Source organism: Elephantulus edwardii, unplaced genomic scaffold, assembly GCF_000299155.1.
Source record: "Elephantulus edwardii isolate Elephantulus edwardi_28Jun2011 unplaced genomic scaffold, EleEdw1.0 scaffold00056, whole genome shotgun sequence".
Lineage (NCBI taxonomy): Eukaryota > Metazoa > Chordata > Mammalia > Macroscelidea > Macroscelididae > Elephantulus > Elephantulus edwardii.
The window spans coordinates 16,537,853-16,559,098 of NW_006399806.1; the positions used below are offsets into that span (position 1 = coordinate 16,537,853).

At 38.6% G+C, this 21,246-nt stretch overlaps 2 protein-coding genes across 2 annotated transcripts in view; one reads left to right on the forward strand and one right to left on the reverse strand.

The window, feature by feature from the left end:
* Window positions 1–2,695: 2,695 nt before the first annotated feature.
* On the reverse strand, window positions 2,696–4,320 carry JRKL (jerky homolog-like (mouse)). Its single transcript, XM_006887329.1, has one exon. The coding sequence runs from the start codon at window positions 4,264–4,266 to the stop codon at window positions 2,698–2,700; it is 1,569 nt and encodes a 522-aa protein (XP_006887391.1). The 5' UTR covers window positions 4,267–4,320; the 3' UTR covers window positions 2,696–2,697.
* A 5,701-nt stretch (window positions 4,321–10,021) lies between these two features.
* CCDC82 (coiled-coil domain containing 82) overlaps window positions 10,022–21,246 on the forward strand; it is a 49,944-nt gene continuing 38,719 nt past the window's right edge. The window contains exons 1-3 of the mRNA XM_006887330.1: window positions 10,022–10,759; window positions 11,210–11,420; window positions 20,820–20,912. Coding sequence (XP_006887392.1) covers window positions 10,022–10,759; window positions 11,210–11,420; window positions 20,820–20,912 — 1,042 coding nt within the window. The remainder of the gene's footprint in view (window positions 10,760–11,209; window positions 11,421–20,819; window positions 20,913–21,246) is intronic.

The following is a 21,246-nucleotide window of genomic DNA, read 5'->3' on the forward strand; positions in this document are numbered from 1 at the left end:
GAGCTCCCTGTTAAAGAATAAAAGATTGCTGCCCTATGTGCATTGGAAACTGGATAAGCAAATTTAGACACTTGTAACAGGTAAAGGAGAAGACAGCAAAGAATAAGTATTGAAGATTGAATGAAGATGAGCCGAAGTTGAATAAACATAGGATTTGGCTTCAGACACCTAACTTTAAATTCTTACCTGTCTCAAGTGATTTTGAGTAATTAACAGTATGAGCCGACACTAAATACTATACTATCACTTAATTCATAATGTGGTCTTAAACTTAAATGAGATAATAAGTATGCCCTTAGAACATAAAATGGCATGTAATAATTGGCAGCTTTGATAATTGTGTTTAAGAACCAAACCTATTGCCACTGAGTGGTTTCCAACTTATGGTGACCTCTCCATCGCATTTACTGTAAATCTTCACAGGAGTAAATAGACCATCTTTCTCCTGCGGAGAATAGAACTATCACCCTTTCCAACACCCAACAGGTAACACTTCAGGGCTCCCAAACAGAACAATTATACTACTGGTGGTAGCAGCAGCTTTCTGGAAAAGAAGTATTTCACAAGCTAGAGTTTCATTTTCAAACCACAAAACAGTGGACCTTTTCACTAGGTTAAATTCACATGGCTTAAAAGGGTCAGATGTACCACGAGGTGGCAATGATTCAAGCTGACTTTCATGGACAGTCAATTTGAAAAGTGAGAAAATTGACAGGAATTCCAAGATGTTTAATACATTAAAAAATAAATCCTTATATACACATTATTATCTGATTGAATACATGCATTTGCTTCTGAAAACCTTTTCCCTCTATGTTGTTGAGTACTGTTGAGTCAGAACCCATCCAAAACTGACCCTGCAGAGGGTTTTTAGAGGCACTAACCCACATGCAGATGCTGAACACTGTGACAGTGATGTGCCAAACGTGGTAATGGGTACCCATGGTGGACAGTGTTTGACTAGAGCTTCCCAACTAAAACAAGCCTGGAAGCAGGAGCGGCATCTACTTCTGAAACGACCTGCCTCGGAAACTTTATGTGCGAACAGTGCTCAGGCCTTTCGTTCACAGGGTCGCTATGAGTCATCTACGACTCAATGGCACCTAACAATAATCCACATGCAAGGAGACTGCCTGTCTTTCTCTCACAGAGCATCTAGTAGATACAAACTGCTTTTGCTTGGTGACCACAGTTCTCATCACAGGTAACTCTTTTTATAAATCTAGAAGTAGAAAATGAAGATATGAGATACAACTGGTGACCTTTTGGTAAAAAGCTGTGCTGCAACTTTGAAGGCACATGGTTCAAATACACCAGCTACTCTGTGAGGAGAAAATGGGCAAAATCTCCTCCCATGCAATTAACTACCTCTGAAAACCCACTGGAGGGTCAGCTATGGGTTGGTTCCAACTCCATAGCTGACCCTCTATATATACATAAAGTTTTAGAATTCTAAGGAAGGCATCAGACAATAAAAAGTAATACAAAAAGTTAGGCATTTTAAAATGACAAAGAATAATTCTATATTAGTATTTTAAAAATTTTGAACCAAATATGAAACATTTAGATACCTCACAGAACACATAAAAATCATATATACATAGGTAAAATATTTTCAATGTTTTAAATAAACATTGGCTATACTAAGCAAAAATTCTGACTTTTAAATGGATTCAGTTTTAGAAAAAATAACTTCTTCTTACATGTCAAAATAATAAACAATAATATTCTTAGAGTTTGAAATGACCTGTACTTATTTCTGCTTTCTTCATAAAGCAAGCCAGCCATAAACACCATTTATCTGAATAATAAACTTTATTCCTTCTTTTCATATCAAATAAAACAGCCTGGTAGGGTAGTATTTTCCAAATTATAGATAACATTTCTAAGTATTCAGAATATACAAAAAAATACATAATAACTAAAGTTCCTGGGATATTGTTCCCCAAATAAGTCAAATTCCTACTACTACATATAATTTTACAGAGCCTGTGTGATAATTAAGATGAATAAATAAATCTATAGTTACCCAATTCATAAAAAAACCCAATTAAAATAAGTCTATTGCTCCCTTTGCATAAATAATCCAAATTTCCAATTCCTAGTCACCTACAAAAGATCAGAATACTTTACATATACCAAGTTGCTCACTACTTAAGCAATCGCTCATTGTATATTTACTTCATTTCCAGAATAATTTCCCATCACCCACATAAAAGCAAAGTGTATTTCTTATTTTTATATCCTTATTTCCTCTACTTACTGAACTGCATTTCAAATTATTAGAGATATAATATAGATCTTTCCCACTCTGCCAGCCTAAGGAGACACAGAAAAGTGATAACCACTAAGATGGCTAGCACATGAAAAGGTCAATGTGGCAGCAGCCCTCACAAATCAACCAAGACTGAGGGGAAGACTGCTCATGGTTGTTTAGTTATTGCCAGGAAATTCAGAGCTGCTACTGTTATGGAAGGGATAGTGACAGACCTACAAAAGTGAATCCATGTCTGCATCTCATTCACATTTGTACAGACTTAATTTTGACTATCTGCACAAACAAGAGACAAAGAACACATAACCCACTTACAAATACATTTTCATATTTCACAGGACTGTGTCTCAGAACTCAGAACATCAGCAAAATAAAGCATTTAACAAAGAGGTAAAAGTCATACACACAACAGCTAAATGTCATTATTGATTCAAGTTCGTAATTTTCTGTTTGTTTCTGATAGTGGCTCGAAGTTTACGTATCACCAGTCTATCAGGCAGAATCATATCACCTTGTTGTTCTAGATAATCGAGCAAATTTTCAGTCCACTGGAGAGCAGCTGCATGGTTAATATGTTTCTCTGGAATCAGTTCTATTTCCTCCTCCTCATTCTCACTGGATTCATCTGTCTGGCCTTGTGCTCTTCTGATGATTTCACTGTCAGTTAACACTTCATATCCTGGTTCGGTACTGTCCACTTCTAGCCATTTTTCAATGTTCTCAGGAGACACATTCTCCAGTCCTTTGGTATGCTGTAATATGGTTGTCACTGTAGCTACTGAAATATCTTCTTCATCAAAGTCCAAGGTTTCTCTCTCCTCTATACTAGGAAGAATCTTTTTCCATGCTCTGCTAATGGTGACTGGCTTTACTAAGTTCCAAGCCATTGCTACCACATACAGGGCGTCAAGCAGAGTGAGTTTCTTCCAAAATGATCTCAAGTCATTACCTTCTTCCAAGTTGTTCTGGAGAAGTCCTGCACGATAGTTTCTCTTCATTGTTGCCATGACCCCCTGATCAGAGGGCTGAATCAATGAGGCAACATTGGGTGGTAAATATTTGGCAAATATTTGGCCATCATCTGACCTCAGGACATTTTCATTGGGATGTGTTGGTGAATTATCCAACAAGAGCACAGCCTTTTCCTGCAGGCCTTTAGACCTTAAGTACTCTCGAACCTGTGGCACAAAGATCTTATCAAACCACTGTCTGAAAATGGAAAGGTTCATCCATGCACCTTTCTGGCTGAAGTAAGAGACAGGAAGGTTTGAGGTGTCAGTTGACTTGAAGGAACGAGGTTTCTTTGCCTTCCCTACAACACAAAGCTTGAGTTTATGTAAGCCTGTTGCATTGGCACAACACATGACCGTGACTCTTTCTTCTACAGACTTGTGCCCAGACGTGGTGCCTTTAATCACTGAAGTTCTGGAAGGTAAGCACTTCCAAAACAGTCCAGTCTCATCTGCATTATAGATCTGTTCAGGCTGCAGATTTTCCTGTTCAATAAAGTCTCGAAAATTGTTGCAAAACTCTTCTACAGCAGTCTCATCTCCATTTAGCCTCTCATTTCGAATGTTAATCTCCCTAATGCTGTGCCGCTGTTTAAAACGAGTCAGCCAACCCGCAGAAGGGTTGAAATCACCATCCATCCCCAGAGCATAAAAGAAGAACTCAGCCCTTTTTGCACAAATCGGTCCAGATATGGGATTTCCTCTTGCCCTCTGCTGGTTGAACCATTCCAGCATTGCTCGGTCCAGTTCTTCATACATGGATGGTTTCATAGATTTTCTCTTGGCCAGAAGACTTGTAGAATCAGAACTGCTTGCATACGTTATGATCTTTTCCTTATTTTTTCTTATGTCTCGAACTGTTGTTTCACCAATCCCATAAATAACTGCCAACTGTTTGGAGGAACCTCCGTCTTCAAGTTTCTTTATTATATCAAGCTTGTCTTTAATAGTCAACACTACACGCTTCCGTTTCCCTGACATGATGAGACTTTGGGATCAACCCCACAGTCACTCAAAGCGATGGAGAGAATCTTCCCTTCTGCATAGACTTTCAGCCTGAACAAGAAGCTGGGGGCCCTGAGCCCTCTCCTCGGCTGGGTGTGAGAGGCAGAGGTGGTAAAGGAAGAGGAGGTGGGGGAGCGAGGCTGAGGGAGCCGGCCTTCAACTTTAGAGGGGCGGCAGTTCAGAAGGCGGTCCCAGGGCACCGTGGTTAATCCGGATTACAGACATTTGTTCTGTGCCCCCCGTGGCCGTGGGAAAGACTCTAATCCAGTCGTGGCTACACAGCTTCTCTACACTCCGATTCCGAATATGCGCCCTCCTCTAACCCGCCATGACCCAAAGTTAAGGCAAAGAGCTTCGGAGCCACAGAGGAGAGGTCGGGCTCGCGCCCAGTCTCCACCTTCCCCAGGGGGACGGTAACGTTTGTTCCCTTCTCCGGGTGCCAGGCCCTCCCGCCACACAGCCCCACTTCCTCGCCCAGACTCAGACCGGACAGTCCTCCCGGCCCCGCATAGCCCGCCGGGCCCCTCGCCCCACCTCAGTTTCAACCAGAACCCGTACACCGTCCCTACTGCCGCGCAGCAGCCGATACTCCCCCAGCACGCGCTCCCGGAAGACGCCCCTCCCGCTGCTCGGTCCCGCCCCTGGACCCGCCCGAAGGCGGGACTTCCCCTGGTTCCCGGAAGGGGGAGGAGCCTTACAAGCCGGGAGCGGGATCCTAGGAGGAGGTAGAGAAAGGCGGAGGCGTTTTGAAAGGTGAGGGCTCGTGGGCTATGCAAGACTATCTGGGACGGGCACTCTAGCGCTGCTGAGCAGGCTGCTCGTGGTTTACTTACTGCCCATAATACCGACTCATAGCGGCCCTATATTACAGAATAGAACTGCCCCATAGGGTTCCCAAGGCTTTCAATATTTAGAGAGACAGAACTAATGGTTGAGCCACTGCCAGTATCTCCTCCCTACTATTTACTGCCTCTGAAAACCCGCTACAGAGTCACCTGTGAGTTCGTTCTCACTTAATGGCACCTAACAACACAGTTCACTAAGACTGGATTTTCTCCCAGATTGCGAGGCTGCTCATCCTTCTTCCACAGAGCAGTATGTGAGGCACTACACCCACTGCCATCATAGTTGGGTCCGATTTAAAGGGACCAGTTTCTGAGGCTGGAAGGAGACTACCCATCTCCCCTCCCGTAGACCGGCTGGTGAATTCGAGCCCCATTATTTATGCACTAAGCCACCAAGGCTCCTTTGTTAGTGGGTTGTTATTTTTGTGCCTTCAAGTTGAATACAACTCATAGCGACTAACCTTTGGATCAAAATCTTTGGCCTTGTCGGGAGGCACCAGTCCTTTGCAAAAGACACTGTGCTTGTAGACCCAAAAAACCAAAACATCTCTTGCTGATTGCAACTTATAGTTATCCAGTAGACAGAGCAGAGCCGCCCCTTGGGATTTCTAAGGCTGTCTTCATTCTCCAGGAAACTGCGACTTTTAGGTAGACGCCCACAGGAGGTTTTGTTTCACCAGCTCCCTGGTGGCGGGGCCGCTTGCCTCCGCTTTTCAGGTGGCGCGGCGCCCATTTACTTCCGCTATGGGCAGGGTTCAGAGGGAGAAAGGAAACCCCAACAGTTCCTCCTTGCCTTTGCAGACGCTTGTTTTCTGGCTGTGGAATCCTTCGGGCCTGGGGGTACTTGGCTTCCGGGGTGCCTCATCCTAGCAGCCGTGCTGCGCCCTCCTGGATGCAGAGTGGAAAGGGGACAGACAGGTGGCCTGCGCTGAATGCCTGCGCGTAGCAGAGGTCCAGGTTTGTTATGAAAGTGACACTGAGGGTTACATCCTACCACTTCCCTCTGCACAGTCTAGGGAACGGCCTTCAGTATTAGACATTTTTAATACTATGATCCCAAAAGCCAAACTTCCCTGACCTCAGTCGTGGAATGTTGACTTGTAACTCTAAGTGGGGGTGGGAAAGTTATAGTAAGCCCTTTGGTTGAGCATTAAGCAGACTTTTTTGGGTTTGTGAAGATATTGTATCAAACAGATTGTGAGCTCCTTGCGAGCAGAAACTGCGCCCTTGATTCTTTATAGTAATGGTGCAGCTCCCAATATGTGATGATACATAGTAAGCGTCCAGTTTGCGTCAATATTTTCTTTCCAACCTGTATTTACCATATGAAAGAAATCCTTATGGAGGGAGGGCGTGATGAATTACAAACACGAATTCATTTCTTATGGCAAGATTTCAGGCAGTGGCTATCATTCCGCACTGCTCCTCAGATTTTAAAAGTGTAAACTACTCCACCTGTAATGTTTGTATGGCAAGTAGAAAGCTCTTAGAATGAACCTCAGAGCCGAGGAGAAAGGATGTATCTGCTGATGTATATTCAAGTATATATTCAAAGTACCTTCTTTTAAGTGTAGAGTTGTTACATAAACTGGTGCCTTGAGGTTACATTCTTTGGCAAAGCACAGAACTTTGTGTACCTTATGTGATCTTAAATATGAGGCAAAAAAATGTGGTAATATTGATGTTTACTCTAGTTTTATTGCTAAAAGTAAGATATCCGTAAAGAAGTTTGCTGAAATTTTATTTCAACAAATTGAGTATTCTGCATACCAAAAATGACCTCTGTATGAATTCCTTATTGAGTACATTCTAAAAAGCAGGAAATGGTTTTGTCCATCAGTCTAGCTTTATCCTCACATTTCTCTCCCCAAATTTCACTCATTTTTGGACCTTGTTGTTTCTGACCTTGTGATTTTTTTTTTTTATGAAGTCCAGAAGTATTCTGGTCTATGTTAGAATACTAGAATACTGATCTTAATAGGAGATTAGTCACATTTCATCGTGATCATTCTCATTCCATTATATTAGCATTTTATATTTTCCTTAGCAACATTAGGAATACATAAATTCTACTGTTTTCCCAGTTGGTCCAATTTTGTTTCTAGTCAATGAGTATTCTTTTAATACATCTGTGCCATCATTTTAATGGCTTTCATCTTTTGAATTAGAATCTGACATTAGTTATTTTCTTCCTCAGGCTCATACTCTCCTTTGGCCATGAAACTTTTTTTTTTTAATCTGACTCAGTACTTTTTGGGCAGTTTAATTTGCATTACCTCTGAAAGAGTTAAAGCCATTGATTGCCATTTTACTAAAATGTATAGAGAATACAAGCTTAGCAGATTCTCTCAGTTTGTGCTGCTTTCTTATATAAATTACTGCTTTGTAGGTTTCTCCTTGTAATTTGCTTAGTTCTTTATGCTGTATTTTATATTTTCTCTCTGTTCAGAATCCTTCTTTGCCTAAAAGATGAATAATTCTGGTAAATTTCTATATATTTACATTCTTAGCTTTTTTTCCAGTATAAAACCTTTTTGCTCTTTTTCTTCTTACTTACGTACTGAAGATACCATCCTCTTTCTCATTGACAAGTGTTTTCCTTAATCATTTTTGCCTGCATGAAATCCCTACATCTTTTAATCTTTCTGTTGGAATGTGACCAGTTCTTTAAAATGATATAAGATCGTAACTTCTCAATCAAATCTCTTGTGATAGACTTACTCTGGTGGTGTAGTCAGTAAGGAGTTGTGCTGATAAAATGATGGCCACGTTGTGTCTGGTGGTTCAGACCCACCACTTGTTCCTCAAGAGATAGATGAACAATCTTTCTTTTTTTCTTTTTCTTTCTTTCTTGTAATTTACAGCCTCAGAAACTGCTGGAGGGTTAGCTATGAGTTGGTTCTGACTCAACAGCAATGAAAGACAGAGACTGAGCTTTCATCTTGGCACAACTGTCACTCTCTCATTGCCACCTATTCAGAACCAACTCACAGTTTATCCAACAGTAGGTTTTCAGAGCACGTTGGTGTATTCAAACTACCTCTCTTTGGATTGACTGTGCAACTCTTTGTCCACCAGTTCTATTGCACTTATTTTTGTTTGTTTGGTTGGTTTTTTGTTGTTTGAGTGAATATCTACAAAGCTAATTGGTTTTCCGTTCACCATTCACACATTGTATAAACCTGTATTTCTCCACCTCATCCCTGTGATTCTCATTTTCAATAATCCTCTTCTCCTACTCCTTTTTGTCTTCTGAGCTTTATCCTTGGACAGATTCTGCCCTTTTGATCGTATATGGTTGACTCTAAGGAATGAGTGTCTTTGTTCTTTTTTTTTGTCTTTGTTCTTTTTAAAGGCCTATCTTACTTGATTGCTAGTGTGACTGTAAGTTGAAAATTATTGTTCATTTTAAAGGCCTGTCTTGTTTGACTGCAAGTTTGGCAAAACTCATACAATAAGGTTTGTTCCAGATTTGTAGGACTTTAGTCTTAGGGATTTTACAAGTCTTTATTAGACCAGTAGGACAGGCCATTTTTGTATTTTTCAGTTTTGCCCCACTTTTTTTGCCTTTTCTTCACAGAACCTTCTATGGCGATTCCTTTTAGAGTGGTCAGTAGTCATAGCTATACCTAGGTCTTTTGGTCTCAGAGTCATAGAGTTTAAGGTTCATAGAGTCTAATAACCCTCTGGAATAATTATTGTTGTGTATCTATACTTCTTTTTGTCTTTTCCTGAAAAGGAGAAACTGATAGTTTCACCTTAAATGAGTGCTTATAAACTTTCAAGAACCTTAGTCACTACTCAACAATGTAAAATGTAGAGCATTGTCTTTGTGGATTATATTGTGTTGGTTGACTTTGATACCCAATGAGACTATGCCCCTGAGGTATGGGACCAACAGCTCATTCACTCATGGTGATGGGTTGTGATGAAGAAGTACCCAGAGCTTCTCCCTTTGTTAGCTGTGCTGTATACATGGATATATTAGCTAGGAGAGACGGGTCCATGGAGAAGAACATCATGCTTAGAAGGGTGGAGGGACAGTGCAGGAGAGGAAAACCAGGATGAGATGGATTGATACAGTGACTGGGGCAATGGGGTTTGGTGTGTTGGAATTAATGAGACTGGCTCAGGACAGGGCAGGCTTCAGAGCTGCTGTACATAGGGCCGCTGTGGATCGAAGGCACATAACATTTCCCACATATACTAATACAAATGTAGAAATATTGTTTGCCAAGTATATGTATAATCATGAGTGTTGATCCATTCATTGTCCTTATCTATCTTTCCTGTCTGCCTACGTAATGTGCTTAAAGATTGTTTATTATTATAACTTTTTCAGAATTGGGTCTGTAATAGTATTAACCTTTATTGATTGTACTTCTTGTCCACTTTGTCTTCTCTTTAGAGATAATAGGCTGGTCATCTCCTTATTATATATTCTCTTTCCTTTCACTTATCTTAATATATATCTATCTCTTTATTGATTTTACACACATCTTTTTCTCCTTCCATCCCTGGTAATCATCCAAGAATAATATGGCACTTATTTTTGTCACTCATTTATTACTAACTAAATCATACTTTTTCTCAATCATATGCTTTAATTCTACATAGAAATAATATTTTGAAGGACAAGGCCTATGGCTTTTTTAATCTCTTTCAGAAAAAGATATAGCATGACTCAGAATACATCATTGATTTTCAATAAATTCTGAATGACTGTTTTACTATCTTCCTTCAAATAATTCATGCAATGTTGCCTTTGCAGCAACATTGTGTCATTTTATAACACCAAGTATTGTAATTGGTACCATAAGCATTCATTTCTGTAATCTGGTTATCATTGTTATATTCCTAACTATTTTATAGAAGCTTAAATGAAAATGGTACACGTTAGAAGACCTGAAACAAGAAGCAAGTCTAAATCTCACGTGGCTGAGCAGAAATCCCAAGTTGACTGGAGACGGACCAAAAGAAGTAATATTGTAACAATATTTGAGAGTGATGATGAAGACCTTGATAGTACTGATGAAGAGTTTGGCAGCAATGAAGAGTCTGATGATAGTGATGAAAGTACTGACAATAGTGAAAGTGTTGGTAGTAGTCAAGAGCTTGATAATAATGAGGGGCTTGATAGCAATAACAAGCCAGAAAATGAAGGTGAGCTTGAATTAATTAAAGTTGAAAGTGAGGCAAACAAGCATCTCATTAACACTAGCAGCACTGTCACATATGAAGAAAGAAAAAACGAGAGCAATCAGGAGAGTACTGATTTACCAGATCATGAAAGGTGCCCAAGTCAGGAGAATGAGGTCAGCAAAAACACTGGACAGATAATAGAGGAGGATGCAGAAGAAGAAAATATTAAGCGAGGAAAGAGAAAAAGGGCATCGTTAGTGATGTACGATAGTGATGACAGTGATGACAGTGATATAGTTGTCAGAAAAGTAGATGCCAAGCGACCTCGTAGAGTGATTGAAGATGAATGTTCTTCACTGGAAATGGAGGAGAAAGATGATGCAAAGACCTTTGCTGCACAAAAGCAGGACAAACTCCAGAAGCTCAAAGAACTCGCCAAACAGCGATCTCGTCAGAGACGCAGCAGTGCTAGAGATTATGAGGTGTGTTTTTCTTTTGTTGGTTTTGTTTCTCCTTCTATATTTTGATTCAAAATATTTAATTTTAATAAAAATCAAGTGTTAAGTCTGTTCTAGTTCTCAGTGATCCTAGAGTTTTTGCTTTAATAAATTGTCCTTAGCATGTTTGATTGTACTATTGGGTCTGACATAGTTTTACCATGAGTTTTAGTTCAGCACTTTTTAAAATCTCAAAGACTGCTTTGTATGATCTTCATCACTTTGAACCTATATTTAGGACCTTATTGTTTGTTTTAAGCATTTTAAATCATTTATCCAAGGTATATAATCCTTTCCCCATTTCAAATATACATTTTACAAGAATATTTTTAAATTTCTATCATTTTTTTGAAGAGTTAATCTTTCATGTCATTTTCATACTGCCATTTTTAGAGACACATTATTATACTTAAGTATTTGTTTTCATTTAATTAGGACTCTGAAAAGGAATCCTGTCCAAGTTATGATGAAGATGAGGAGGAGGAGGAGGAGGAGGAGGACGAAGAGACTTCTGAAGATAATGGAGATGAAGATAATTATATATTTGATGGCTTCGTAGTTCAAGATCAGGAAGGTGATGAAGAGAATGAAAGCCAAGAAGAAAAATTGGCTTCACAACTAAATTTAGTTAAACGGAATTCTCTTTGTAAGTTAAATACCAAGAAGATATTTTATGACTTGCTCTATCAAGATAACCTTTTAATAGTGTTCTGAATCACTGATTAGGAATTACAGTTTCATTTCCAGGTTCCTAAATCCTCACATTATTCTATTGGTCCTAAGAACCTTTTGCAGTCTTAAAAATTAAAGATTTCATGTAGAAACAGCATAGTTAGCATAAAGATGGCAGAGTCTTTCCTCCACTAATGCCATGAAGGAGAGAGGGATCTCCATCAAGAACACAAGGTTGATTCCTTTAAGGTCAGACATGCCCTTACGTGCCACATCTTCTCCTGGTTCTAGCACTAACTATTCCTCCCAAAGCCCTTCCTCCTTTGCTATTGGGTTCCATAATTTGTTGCAATAGGCACATGGAACACAGACAATACTCAAGATTATAAGGTTTGTTAGGGGAGTAACAGGTTAAAAATTCAGGTTGAAAACACTAACAACATAATTCCTCAATCAGGACAACTTTGTCTGAGCCTGGTTTGCAGGCAGATCTCAGATCTTTGGCCTTGTGGTGCTTTAGGCCCTGGCATGTTCAGGCCAGTTTTACAAAGTTCTGGTTCTGCCAATTATGTGCCTCCGCCTGCTTCACCAGTAATTTTAGGCTGAAGTATTTGTTTCTGACTGCATAGGTTGGCATATGTAGCTCAGCTCTGCCTTACATCAATCTCTCGTTATTCAGCATATCTGCTACCACTGCTACTGATGTTGTTGACTGTTGTTCTAGTGCTGTTACTGCTTTTGCAATCTAGACTACTGTGTCTCCATCTCATGTAGGAATCTCAGGACACATTCTGCTTTCTTGGTAACAGTTAGATTCCTGTATTCTGCCTCTAAATCAGCTAATTTTAAGCCTTGATGGGATGGCAGAACTGACCTATCCCCCATGTTAGCAGTCTTTACATTTTATTTGCATGTTCTCCCCTAAAGAGTGCTGTTTATCTTATTTATAGTATTAGCTACCCAACTAGTACCCTTGGTGGTCACAGACACCTAACATTTGCGCAGTCCTATCCAGACATGTAGGGAGCTCTGATGGCTTAGGGGTAAAGAGTTGTGCTACCAACTGAAAGGCATGCAGTTCAAATCCACCAGCTGCTCCATGGGAAAAAGATGAGCAATCTCTTCTCATGTGATTTATTACCTCTGAAAAACTCACGGACGGTCAGCAGTGAGTCAGCTCAGACTCGGTACTCAGTTACATGAGTCAGTATGTAGAAACACCACCAACAACCACCCAGACATATAGTGAAAGTCATACCCACAATAGCCAGAAAATCTATATTAAATAATCTGTTATAGCACCCTCCAAAAATCTGTTTATGTGGATTGCATTTGTCAATATTGACCAATATAAACATTAAAGCTAAGAATTTTTTTAACTTGATTAATTTAAAATAGCATCACAAATGCATTGCGTAATAAGAGATAACTTAGTTTTATGATAAATTATATTTTCCTCCATAACCAAAAGACTGATATGTTAAAAGTTGCTTTTAATGGCTCACATAATGAACATTCACACTCTTTCATTGCTGCTGAGTCAGAACTGCCTCATAGGTTTCATCAGGTTTTCAAGAGGGAAAGTGCATATCTTTCTCCCTGCTAATTAGAGCTGCTAATGTATTCACACAGCCATAAGTGCTCAGTTTTTGGGTTAGTCTTTGGGTTAACAGCACAACTACCTAAACCGTCAGCTCAATAGAAGGCAGCTGAATTTGTATTAAAGTTTTTGTTACAATGCTGTTTTAGTTGAAGGTAGGTATAAAAAGAGCAAAGGCCACATGGGAATGACCATGTTTGACCTTTACTGACTTCACAAAGGAGAACTGTCCCTCTCAACAGCATCAGTAACTACATGGGGATGAAGTCAGACATCTCCCTCATGCTCCAGTACCTCTTTTTACTCATCTTGACACCAATCTTACCACTTTGCTAGGTCTAAAACCCTATACAGTAGCTCACAGAACACATAGAACTATATTGGAGATATCAAAAGGTTATAAATTATAAATCAAAATCGTAATCCAGGTTAGTAGCTGAATACAGTCAGAATGGCTTCTGAAATGAGCTCACAGGCACCTCAGCCATGAGCCTCATGGCTTTAGTCCAATATTACAAAGTTCTCAATCTTGTGAATTACACCACTTTCCTAGTAGGGGAAACAAATTTACTCTCACAAATGTGTAGTTTGGAAAAGGTGAATTATTGTAATCATATTTTTAGAATAATTGTTGCTATTCTTTGAAACTACACCAAAACTTAACAAGTGATACTTTCTTAAAAATTGCTTCACTGTAGAATCTAAAATAATATAAAGTAACTTTTATTCTGCTACATTGTAATGCATTAGTCTGTTTTTCAGTTTGAGCAAATTTTTTTAATCTATATGATTTTATAACATTTTGCATTGGTCATGTAAAATTATATTAAGTATTAAAAAGCTGTCAAGCTCAGAACAATAAGCAAATGTTTTCAAAATTGTAATTACAGTAGTAAAGCTTGATTTTTTATAATTGACAACAAATAGTCTCAATTCTCCTTGAAGGGACAGGTCACTTCCTCAGTTGAATATTGAACTTCATTCAGTATTCGGAACCTGTCTGGCAGATACTCAAATGTGAATAACCACTTTGTCACCCTTTCAAGTAGAAATTATTATTTCATGAAAATGGAGTTTTGTGGGGAAAAAGTATTATACTCTCTTACCCAGCATAAATGAGCATTTTATCTAGGGGTTTATACTTCCAGTTTCATCTCACAGAGTTAAAGAGAACTTTCACACATTTAAGGACTTTAATAATTAAAACTCTCCTGTTTTTCTTTTTAATCTGAGAGGTCCTGGCAGTGATTAGCATAGTGATTACCAATAGTTTGGTGCTATTGCTGTGGTTCATATACAGGGGCCAACTGCTTTACACATCAATGTTTTTGCACTATCAGTAAAGTTGTCAACATAGTAGAAAAGCAAGTAATATGCTTTATAGTACTGCATTGACCTCACCACCAGTTGCTATCCAGTCCCACCTATGACAAAGTAGAAACATACTCCATTAGATTTTCAAAAGTAGATTTCCAGGCCTTTTGTCTGTGGTGCTTCTGGGTGAACTCCAATCTCTTATCCTTTTGTTTAGCAGCCAGTATATTAAACATTTGTACACCTTGGACCACCTTTATCCCCACCAAAGGAGCTGGTGGTACTGTGGTTATGTACTTGACTGCTAACCACAAAGTCACTGGTTTGGAGCCACCAGACAGTCCATAGGGGAAAGATGTGGCTTGTCTGTATCTTCAAAGATTTACAGACTTGGGCATCTTGTAGGCTTTCTATTCTGTCCTACAGGATGCCTGTGAGTCAGAACTAACTCAACGAGAGAGGGTTTGGTTTGGAGTTTATGCCTCAGGGAAGATGTAGTTAATTTTTCATGCAATACCTTTTGTTTTTGTACCTTATCTTTTATTTTATTGTTTTGCTTACAAAGTTCATATACATTTTGTTTCACGCTATCCTTCATTCACGTTGTGTTTCATACAATCATTCCCATTATTGTGTTTTAGAAAATTAATCACCATTGAATTAATGTTACTATTATCCTGTTTTTGCAGATCCCCACTGGATTTTCCCCATTTTTTTATGCCCTCTGCCTCTATCTACCAAATTGTGCAACCCTATGATTTCCCCTTCCCATCTTCACCGCTCTTTTCCTTCCTTCCCCTCTTTGGATTCTCATACATATTTTCTAGTTTTCTGTCTATTTCTACAATAATGGTCTTATGTAGCATTTGCCCTTATGAGACTGAGTTAGTTCACTCAACGTAATACTCTCCTGTCTCTCACAAGTTATGTAGTAGTTTTTGAAATCATTGTTCCTGAGTGCTGCATAGTATTCTATTGTATGAATATACAATACAGTTGCTTAATCCATTTTGATTGTGGTTGGACATTTGGGTTGTTTCCATTTTCTTGTGATTGTGAATAGTGCTGCTATGAACATTGGTGTACAAAATCTCCGTTTGTGTCACAGTTCTAATTTTCTTGGGATGTATTCCTAGCAGTGGAATTGCTGCGTCATATGAAATTTCTATGCTCAGCTTTTTGAGAAAATGCCAAACTGCCTTCTAGAGTGGTTTTACCATTTTACAGTTCCACCAACAGTATATGAGAGTTCCAATGTCACCACATCCTCATCAATATTTATTACTTGCTGTCCTGTTAAACTTTCTGCTGCTACTGGGGTGAAATGGTATCTTATTGTTGTTTTGATTTGCATCTCTCTTATTTTTATGCAGGGTCTTTTACCTTGTATATTCTTAACTGCAAATTCTCATCTGGCTCTAATTATCTGCTTTTTCTGGTGTTTTAAAATTTTATCTATCTTTGATGACCTAGTCAGTTCACAGAGAATTGCACTGTTATACAAAAGACTACACCTCTCTGGCCCTTGGAATCCACCAAGGTCTTTCTGAAACTTGTAACCATGTTTGTGCCTTTCCTTCCTTAACTTGACAGACTTTTTTAGCCACTTTTCTAAATCTTGGCTCGGTTTCTTTAGTAACCCACTAGCGCTTTGTGCTCTGGTTCTTGTACCCATCAGTGTAGTGGGATTCCTCTCACTTAAGTTGTAACAACCTCCTAGTTGCTGAAATTCTCTTCAGCTCCTGTATTAACATGTCATTGCTATTTGGTGCCACCACTGACTCTCACTTTCAGAAGGTTGTCCCTTTTCTGCCTCTTGTGCTGTCCTGCTCTCCCACCTTTAATTTTATAACATTACTTTCTTCTTTTTTCTGTTTTCACTTGTCACGTATCTGTGGATGTTTTCAGGGCTCCAACCCCCAGACTACCTTTGTTTGCTTTGACCTGTAACTCCAGCCTCTTACCTATAACTCCAGTCCAATCTACAGGCAAAATCTTTTTATGCTTTTCTCTCCAGTCCAGATTTCTCCTGAAGACAAGAGCTAAATTTTCATCTTAGTAATTGTCTTTATTAGGGAGTTGCTTGTCAATTTAATATGTACAAACCTGAATCATTGAGAGTCACGTGAGGGAGTTTTGACCAGTGACAGAACTCCCCTTCCTTTGGTTATAGTGCTCATTACATTACATGCATTTGCTGAAACAGAACTATACACCAAACAGTAGGCCTTAGTAATGGAAGAAACTCATTCAGTTAAATCAACTGATACCTCTCTTTAAAAAAAATAATTTAAAAAAATGGTCAATCAGCTTTCCTTGGCTTTGTATTCCTGAGAACCCTTAGAGTTTCTGGCACATTATAGTAATTGGTTATTAATTAAGTGGATAGGTTTAAAAAAGTTCTCTAGCCAGAGGATCCTGGATTTTAGCGTTTGAGATACTTAGAAAAATGTGTCACGATTGGAAGTTTTAAAGCATCGAGAAAAAGAATTGCATATTTGAGAAAATTGATAATTTGGCTAATAGTTTAATACTTAGCACTGAGTATACCATATGCAAAGACATGAAAATTAGCCTAGAGCATTTCTTGTTTATCAAATAATAATGTTCCAGAAGTTTCTTATAGGGTAATTCTTATCTTGGGAACCAAAATCTGTTTTCTAATCAAAGCAACAATCTGTATGATTAATAGAGAACCCTGTCCTCTGGTCGGGGTTGAACTGGAGTTGGCTAGTAGTGTTCCTTAGAGTTATTCTCCCCTGAGCCTCTGTAACAGCACCGGAAACTATTCATACTTAACATAGGATCAGAATTTCAGAGGACCATCTCCTGAGTCTAAATTCAATATTCAATTGAGAATCACCATTCTTGTGGTCTACCTTTTTGTCTGCCTGTAGGAAAGAATGTTACTTCCTCACTCTTCTTTCTGACTCTGAGAGATTTATATATTCTACTTAAAAACAGGATAAGTTAGCCCTCTACTGCAAAGTAGAAAAAGTTGAAGACAATAATAGTCTTGCTTCCCATTTGTCATTAGTTTTTATTAGTATTACTATATATTTATCGTAGGGGATCTCTGATGGCTTAGAACACTGAAGAGACTAGAGAGCATGATGTTGAGTGAACTAACTCAGTCTCATAAGGATAAATGCTTCATAAGACCATTACTGTAAAAATAGAAAGGTAACTAGTAAGATGTATATAAAAGTCCAGAGGGGGAAGGGGAGAGGGCAGGGGAACTGAGGGTGGGGAGGAAGGAAATCACAGAATTGCTGAGTTTGTTGGTTGGAGGGTGGGGGTCAAGAAATTAGGAGCGATGCAGTGTAGACTTGAAAAGATGGGATAATAGTGGGCATAGATCAATGGCAATTAATTCTATAAACACAATGTATGGAAATCATCATATTAGACACAATGTAAGTAAAGGTATGTGTGAAATTCAATATATATGAATGAAACACAATCTATATGAATTTTGTATGCAAACTAATATTTTTTTTAAAAAAGTTAAGATGGAGATCGGAGGGCCAGGCCAGTAGTATTCCATTTCACTACAGCTCTAAAGAGGTTGTAGATCTAGTTAGCGTTCACATGCCAAGAGCCAACCTCCAATTTGTAATGAAACACGAGAGGTATTTCTTTTTTTGAGTCACATTGAGCACATTCAGAATAAAATTGACCAAATTCAGTGAAATGAAAAGTCCAATTTCAATTTATTTGATAATGAAACTTAAGTACCCTGGGGATAGATTTGGTTATTCCGCCCCCTCCCCCCCATAGCTATTAATATTCCCAAAATAGTGTTCCCTTGTTACATTTTAAGGAGAGCTAGAATAGAGTTAAAAGAGTTCTGGTGGCTTAGTGACAAGGAGTTGTGCTGTCAAACCAAAGGCAGACAGTTGAAATCCACTAGCTCCTCCATAGGAGAAAAATGAGTTATCTCCTATCATGCAGTTTACTGCCTCTGAAAACCCACGGGAGGGTCAGCTATGAGTTGTTTCTGACTTGACAGTGCATGATAACAACAACATAGCCAGAATTGAGAACTTTGGTAGCATAGTTTGTAGTGAATTGTGCTGCTAACCCAAAGGCCAGGCCTCCCACTGCAGAGGTTCAAATCCACCAGCACCCTGAGAGAAAGATGAGCACTCTCCTCTCGTGCAGTTTACATCCTCAGAAACCCAATCGTGAGTCAGTTATGATCTTTCTGTCTCCATGATAATGAACTGAGTTGAGAATAGAGTTTAGATGAATGTAAAGCAAAAGAAACGCACTGCCCTGGAGTCAGTTCCAGCTCACGTAGGACAGAGCAGAACTGCCCATTGAATTTCCACAACTGTAAATCTTCATGAAAGTAGACTGTCAACTACTTGGTTAGCTATTATAGCACCAGGTCTCCTTAGATAAATTTGGACACTCAGTAATTATGTATCAGGAGTGGCATCCAATTCCTAAATAATATGTCTCTGGAAACTTTATGAACTTTGATAAATGGCGATAATTGTAGAGGGGTTTCAGGACTTTTGTTCATAGGGTCGCTATGAGTTGTGCTCGATTCAAAGGCAATCTACAACAACCAGCACCATATTGCATACATTCAGAATGGGATCGGAGTCTACTCCATGTTACATTCTATTTCTTTTTTCCAACTAATGTTTTACTGGGTTTTGTTTTTTGTTTTTTTTTTACAAACTATATTCTTTAATGTTAATGATCAGTTCTTCTGTAAGTTCAGTTTGTTAAAGGCTTTTGAAAGTCTAAGGGAACCAGTGCAAATTATCTACTGTTGTCATTTAGAGTTATTGCTATATTATTTAGATCACTTAGTATGTCAATAAAGTTACCTCCTTAAAAAAAAGAATGTATACTAAAAATACCTCTTGAAGTCCAAGGAAGAGTTGTATAACTCTTTTTCAGAAACCAAAGTGGACATAAATATGTTTCTCCATGCCCAAGCCCATGGTTTGTTTGTTTTTTCTACTTAACTAAGGGGAGGGGGGGATCCACTCATGAATGCTAATACTACTTATTGCTTCCAATTTGGAACAAACTCTGAAAACTTACAACAAGTTTTCAGAGACTATAAATTGCACAGGAGAAGATTGCCCATCTTTCTCCTTTAGAGAGTAGATGGTGGATTCGAACCACCCACTACAGCTAGGTCTTACTTTACTTTAATCTTTTGCCAGGAATTTATTCATTATTAATATTATTTGAAATACGTTCTTCTTGGTGTATCTTCACAGGCACCTAGAACAGAATGTATGTGGTAGAACAGCCATTGGATCAAGGAAAGGATCATGTTTATCAAAGAACATTTCCACACTTATAGAATACTTTGGCCTAAGCCTAGTGGGAAAACTTTGAGAACCTTCTCTCATATTAACAAGAGATAATTTCAGGGACCAGACCAAATGGATCATTGGAATAACAGGCTTATATGGATGTATGAGATAGGAGGAAACCTACAACTTTTCTAAATTGATACAGACTATAGGACATCCTAACAGGGAAGTAGAATTTTTCATGTTACTGCGTTTATTGCGAGGGTAGCAGTTCTCTGAACAATTTCATATTTTGGATCTTTTTAAGATAAGGAATAGAATAATTTCTTAGATATATTGACTATTCTTTATAAATTTGCTTTCTTGTTCTTTTCTAATTGTTGATATTTAAATTTTCTAAGGACAAGGATTTCTAACAAGAGATACTTTGATTTTTTTTAAATAAGGCTTCATAATGTTACATGAAAATTTTTTTGCATCTTCATCTAACATACTTTGTGTGTGTTATTAGGAGAGGTTATTCCTTGGAAAGGCATATAATGCTTGGAAAGGTAGAAGGTCAGTAAAAGGGAGGAAGACCCTCAACAAGATGGACTGATAGAGTCTGCAGCAGTGGGTTTATGTATGGGAGAAATAATGAAGTTGGCACAAAATAGGACAGTGTTCACATCTGTTGGTCATAAGGTTGCTATGAGTCATACACAACTTAACAGAACCTAAAAGCAGCAATTCGAATTTGAGAAGTTGGGATTATTTAAGGTGACAACTGGAAACTTTGGAGTAGAAGTTAGGAAATTTAGAATACGGTTATTTGCTGGGATTAGACAAGTTGGAGCTCTGGTGGTCTAGCCTGTAGGGAGCTAGGCTATTAACATAAAGGCCACAGCTCTCTGGCTTTTGCAAGCTACCAATGGCCCCAAGAGAGGAAGTGGATAATCTCTACCTAGGCAATTTACAGCTCCAAAAACTTGCCAGATGATCAACTATGAGTCCTCAATTCTGACCTAACAGCAGTGAGAGACAGATTGCAAACGTAACTTAAATAAGAATAATCAAGCTATTTCTGCTGTTTATAGCAACTAATTTAATTTCCTAGTCTTAATGAAAAGAACTTACTGTGTACACAGGGAGGTGGCTTATTTGTTACATTCTAATATTTTTTTTACAATTTCAGATTCTTTCCAAGATCACTATGATCACTTTGAAAGAGTTGTGAAGGCATTGCTGATGAATGCACTGGATGAATCTTTCCTGGGAACATTGCATGGTAAGCGAGTAGTAGAATAGAACAGCTTTTTTTTTTTCTTTTTCCAATTTTTCAAAACACTAGCTTTAAAGGAGGACTCTTATTTAAATTCTCCAGAATTCTCTCTAGGATCAGTTATGTGAGAATCTGTTCATATAAAAAGGTAGTTACTGTTTGTGGGAGGTACACAAAGTAAAAAAGGACTAAGTAGGGATCTTTATCCTTAGTTGATAGTGAATTTGAGGCTATAGGGCATGTTGTTGTTGTTGTTATGTGCCGTTGAGTCGTTTGTGACTCATAGCGACCCTATGTACAACAGCCCTAAACCGTGCTCTATCCTGTGCCAATCTCATTG

Excerpts from the sequence above, each read along its gene's own strand:
- JRKL (XM_006887329.1), bottom strand. The coding sequence starts at position 4,266 with ATGTCAGGGAAACGGAAGCGTGTAGTGTTGACTATTAAAGACAAGCTT.